Raw genomic sequence first — 6,000 nt, 5'->3', positions numbered from 1 at the left:
GGAAATGAAATTAATAAGAAATGGGAAGAGAAGAGAGGAGAGTAGGGAGATGAAGAGATAGAATGATTTAAAGATATTTTAGGTGATGGATAGTATATAGATAGATACATAAAATAAGTCAAAGATAAATTTAGATAGCTCTTTAACAAAGCGTTTGCATTTTGAGTGTGACAATAAATCAAAATGACACCACTGAATCAAACATAAAACAGACTCAAACAAATACTCAAAAGTACATGACTCTCAGCATAAACTCTTGCACCATTAAGGGTACAAATGCTATTAGACAGTATTACACATCTAATCTTCCCAAAAATATAAATATGTGAGTATGTAGCTGACAATACGATAAATATTTGTACTTAAATAGAGCATAATTTTTTGAATGCTCCCCATCATGAAACCGTTAGAAAATTACCTTCATGGCTACCGAAGGGGGGATATTTGATGACTTGATCGCAGGGCTTGAGCCAAAAATAGTTTCCACCGTGCAGTGATATGCATGGCCCTTTTAATGGCGCCACGGAAGCAACCACATAGGACGGTTGGAGTTAGGAACCATAATGCCACGTCAGACACTCATGGTACGAGAGAGTTTCGTCTTTAGGCAGGTCCGGGAAAAAAATTGTCGCCAATCTGCCTCTTTCATCTAAGACTTTTTTCTCAGACTATCTTTTCTTCTCTTCTCTCTGCACATTCTGCGAGGCTTGACAGAGGCAACCACAGCGGTGTGAATAGTTCGCTAAACTTGGATGTTCGTTATCAGGCAAGTATTTTAGAGCATGGTTGTATGCTTTCTTTTTCTTTGATTTGCACCGCCATATTTGTTTTCTTATTGTCAATATCCATGAATTTAACCTACATTGTAATTAGAACGCTATAAATAGCATAATTGGAGTTTGGGCTAAATATTATCTTATCAATTGGACGCCCAATTGAAATTTTATTGCAGAAACCAATGATGCGGAGCTACACATTGCAGCAAATTAGAGTGCCCAAGTGCAAGAGGAGTGCGAGGGTGAAGCGGCGTAGGCAATATGCGGGCTTCAGTTGGATTAGCTTTGGCTGTGATCTACTTCGACGAGGTTTGTTTTATTGTTTAAGCATCCTTTTTGCCGTTGGGATTTGCTTGCTAGGGTTTATATTATATTTTTCTGTGCATTTTGTCGTCGTTTCTTTTACAAGTGCATGCAATCTGTTAATATATCTTAATTCGGTGTCTGATTTGGAGACTTTTTCCCTTTCTTCTTTATGGGATATTTTGGACCAAAGAAGGAGCCGAAGCTAAAGTCATCAAGATCCTATGATTGTTGATTACCTGTTCTTAAACTCTAGCAAAGAAAATCCCTGCAGTCTTGCTTTGATCTTAAACCTTCTGTGCCAGATAGATGGAAGGTGTATGTTTGGTCCACCCATGAAACTGGAAATTATTAGTAACATTGTTGCAAGTCGGTATCAATGGATATCCTGGCAGCAGGGCTTGATTCCTAACAGAGTCTAGTTCAATTACAATGGAATTATGAGATGGCTGATTTATATTATTATTCTTTTTGTTAAATTGGGTACAATCCTAAATAGTCTCCATCTAGATCAGGTTCGACTCTGCTAACTAGCACCTTCATTACTTTATCCAATATCAGGTCTGCTTTTGCCTATTCTGTTTAACAGCCATCATAAGCCTGCTTCTTCTCAGTAAAATCAAGCTCCAGCTCGAGTGAGGTAGATCCCTTGGGGGTGCAGGATTCAAACTTTTGACCTCTGACTGACAGGCACTCAGTGACTGTCAATCAGTCTACTGGCCACACCCTTGATTTAAATTATTTTCTGAAAGGATTTATAAGGATAAACATGTTGAAATAGTCATCAATATTCTCCAAGGTCAATCGTTGACCTCAGATCAATGGCTCTGGACAAACATATTGCTTCTGACAAGGGACTGCATAAATGAAGTGTTGAGTTGAAGCAAATTGTTGGCCTCTAGGCCAATGAGTGTAGTGGCCTGTTGAAAATATCATGAAATCATAATTAGGGTTTGTGAAGGTGCATTGTGAGGCATCACACAGGTGATTGTCCATTGGTCTTGGCATAATACTACACATTTATGCAAAGTGATATGTCATTTCAATGCTTTATAGGGACTTGAAATATCACAAGTCGGAGATATTTTCCAAAACAAGTTAAATTGTGATATTCCTATTAGGATTCAACTATGTGGTTTTTTGAGTCAAAGTCATTGACTCATGTGTCATAAGTAGTGGTTCACATGAACCCATCTCTCATGAGAATGAATGGAAAAAATGACACTCATTGTATTTAGGTGATGCTCACAGAGGTGAAGTGTCAAGATTTCCCAAGAGGTTATCCATCCCAATACTACTCCTCGAGTGCATTTAACTACGAAGTTTCCTCCATGGTTAAACCCACTCTGCTGACAATCCCATGGGCAAAACTTCCAGCAAGAGTTGTGCCTTATGGACCATTCATTAGAAAGCCCCTTTAGCTCATCAATTGATAGGTGCCTAATTTAAGTTGATGGGCTTGTTTTGCATGAGGCATCCACCGGTTTGTTCGGATAATCCGGCATTGCAAAGTTGCATGGATACGGATATGGATACGGATACAAATACAGATACGGTATTGGGTACGGATACGGCCATTTTTTAAGACCCCTAATATGGATATGGCTGGACACGACATTAATAAATAACACACACACACATTTATTTAACATTAGTTTTCCAAGTCATTATAGGAGATTTTCATTACTTCAAAAGCATTATTGACACAAATGCTACATCAATATTTATAAGTTAATTTAACACTTTATAATATGTAAACATAATAGAGTTGCATTAGAAGATAACCCCAAACACAGGTTTTTGAAACACAAAAAACATTTTAATTGTCTTTCTCATTTGGTGAATGTATTGTTTATACTGATTTTTTTCAAATTGCTTTAATAAAGTTTTTTAAAAATTAAATTTGGGAAGAAGATTTACGTCAAATCTTTAAAAAAATCAAATCCCATAGTATTTGGCATGGTTGGAATATCAAAGTTTTTTAGGAAGACATGGGTACAATAGTCGATGTGTATCTAGATAGTATCAGATACGTTTCCAAATTGGATACGGGGATACGTGCGCCCAAGGAGGGACAAAGGAGTTTCCGGCAACTCTGCGGCATTGTCTAACTCTGGCAAGAAGGAGACCTTGCCGGAAGATGTCAAAGGTGATTCATGGTTGCCATGCTGTCTAGTCAGAGCCACGGAGCTTCTTGTTAGAGAAGGGGATTCTGTTTGCGTGGACTGTGTGGAGATGCATTATAATGGCCACCGAGAAATTGAAAAGCTATCCTCTGTTTTCAGAAGTCACTGTCCCCGTCAAACAAATAAATTTTAAAATAAAAGGCAGAGGATTGAGTGCTTGTAAGGTCAGTGGAATAATTATTAAGTTTTAGCGAGTTGTTGAGTTGCAATGGGGCTGAAATAAAGTGTCCAACATGAGCGAATGAAAGGTCTCCTAAATTTCATTGGGAGCTTGTTGTAGTCTTCGAAAGACTCCAAAGATGCTCTAAGGGAAAATGATTTTGCACAGTGTCTGTAGATAGTTGAGTGAAAGGGCAAATTTTATAAGGGTCAATACAAATGCTGAACATTATGTTGAGAAGTGTTCACAAAGACCATGGAGTTTTCTTTGAGAAGACTCCCATGCAAGGCACTATAGTGGCTTTGAATTCCTCACAAGGTATGCATAAGATGATTTTGCAGGATTCTCTCAAAGTCCGAGAGTAGAGAGTGCAGATTTAGTAACACATAACATTGTGAAGTCTTGTTTGTGGTTTGCACGTTTAGAGAAAAATATATCATTCCTTGCTCATTTGAGGATAGGTGCAAGGGTTGTATAGGCTGCATATCGACAACGAACCACTATTTTTAGAAGTTTACATGATAATTTTTTTTAACATAAGTGTGTTAATTCCCTGAGATGGTTTTTGACCCTTTTGTTTTACGCTTAGCACACATTAGGTTGAGCCAATTTGCTAATTTCTGTATTTTTCATTGGCTTCTCAGTTTACGGCAAAGCCAGTCATAATGCTTGCCAAATTTGGTGTGTTGTTGAGTTTTCCAGGCTAGTAAAGAAGAATGATAAGAGCATATATTATTTTGAAGACAATGCAAGACGTTGACAAACAAGATTAAATAAGAATCAAATCAATTATAAACATTTGTATTTAAATATATCACTTATAATGAATTGTTATCCTAAAAATAAATTAATCAAAATAAATAAAGACAAACAAATAAATTTTAAAAATACATGTTCACCATTATAATAACATAAATAAAGTTTCTTATATATATATATATAGATCGATAGATACACACAGTCAAATCTTCCAAAATTAAATTTTACAACATAAAATTATAAAAAGAGCATATATAGTTCCATGTACAAACTCACTCGCACCACATTAAGCATCTAATTTAAGAAAACTCACCCTTACATTGGCACCCGTTAGCATACAGAATTAATGAGACAATAACGAATAATAAATAAGATTTAAACTTTGTTTGAAATGTAAATAATCGACTGTTCCACTTTTAAGAAGTGAGTGTAAATACGTGTGTGCTTTCTTTTTCACACAAAAAAGAGAGCTGAAAAGATTCAGGAAAATAATCAATGAATGCTTCTTCAAAATGTGGTTACAGGTTTTATCTGCACCGAGATAAAGTAATTTCATAGGGTGTAAAAGAGCAGTAAAGTTGTAATCAAAAGTGAAGGTGTGGTAGTGTACACAATTAGTTTCTTCAAAGGTGAAAATGCACTGTCATCACTGAAACTGCATTTTGTGGTAATGCTGTGGCATCGATTTTTCTTTTGAGTGTGAGCAGTAGGGTGATCTTCAACTGAATATTCAGGTAGCCGTTGAAGATTGAGATGCAATACTATAGAGTGTAGTGGGCTATTTACAGAGGGAACCACAATTCTAATGCAATTTAAGTAATAGTTTTTGCTAAAACAATGTATTTGAAGTCATATGGTATGGTTGACATGATGAAATTCACAAAACTTTATGAATGCATCCAAAGTCGTATTTGATAATTTATATGTACTAAAATATGTTTTATAATTTATCAAATATAATTTTCTTAGGTATGGTTTTTAATTTCTTTTCAAATATAAAGGAATCTGTAAATTTAATGGTTATTCATTTATTAATAAAGTCGAAAAATTAGTTCTAAAAACTATGCATGTAAATGTATGTGGGATATTATTATTTCTGTTATCTTATTTCTTTCAATTACTATATGCTGCATATTTGATAAAATGCCCGACTTTCAACAAAGTTGTATAAAGATATTAGGATGAGAAGAATAAAATATTAATGAACAATAGATCAGCAAATCAAATCTACACATGTGATCAAATCGTCATTTGATAGCATTGGTGTATGGTAAAAGCTTGCCACAAGGGTAATTCATGTGGCAATGCCCCAATCTAACCGAACATGTGTGAACTTGGAAACCGTATTAAGCAGCGTCTCAAGTAAACTTGTTACCTATATAGCAGAGATCTTATTACATGCTCCTCACAACATGCCAAAGACGTATAATCGATTTATATATATAGTAGACATATTATCGCCTGCTTCTCACAACTTTCTAGAGATGTATTAGCCTAGGCTCCGCTTTTCTCCCATCACTTCCAGTTACAACTATTTGTCTCCTATGCTTCAAGAGGTAATTTTAATTGTCTACCTGTTCAGTAGCTTCAATTTATCTTATTCATATTATGTAGGGTCACATTTGAATGAATTCTACAATTAATCTGCATATTTTCTAGGGTTACGTTTATACATGGGCTTGAATAAAATGAAACCACGCCCATAATTTGTGATATTCACCCCAGCCTATTGCCAATGAAATAAATTTTACTCATTGGATATTTCTCTTCTTTCTATCACAATGAAGGTCTACAAATAGATGACAAATCAAGTAGA

The 6,000-nt window shown here is 35.4% G+C and overlaps 1 protein-coding gene across 1 annotated transcript in view; it reads left to right on the top strand.

The window, feature by feature from the left end:
- The first annotated feature begins 350 nt into the window (after window positions 1–350).
- LOC149578167 (uncharacterized) overlaps window positions 351–6,000 on the top strand; it is a 70,914-nt gene continuing 65,264 nt past the window's right edge. Inside the window, exons 1-2 of the mRNA XM_089827747.1 lie at window positions 351–766; window positions 953–1,085. Coding sequence (XP_089683873.1) covers window positions 959–1,085 — 127 coding nt within the window. The 5' untranslated portion in view covers window positions 351–766; window positions 953–958. The remainder of the gene's footprint in view (window positions 767–952; window positions 1,086–6,000) is intronic.

Source organism: Cupressus sempervirens, chromosome 1, assembly GCF_028749045.1.
Source record: "Cupressus sempervirens isolate cs-2001-9-10 chromosome 1, ASM2874904v1, whole genome shotgun sequence".
Taxonomy (NCBI): Eukaryota; Viridiplantae; Streptophyta; class Pinopsida; order Cupressales; family Cupressaceae; genus Cupressus; species Cupressus sempervirens.
This window is presented reverse-complemented; position numbering and strand designations above follow the sequence as displayed.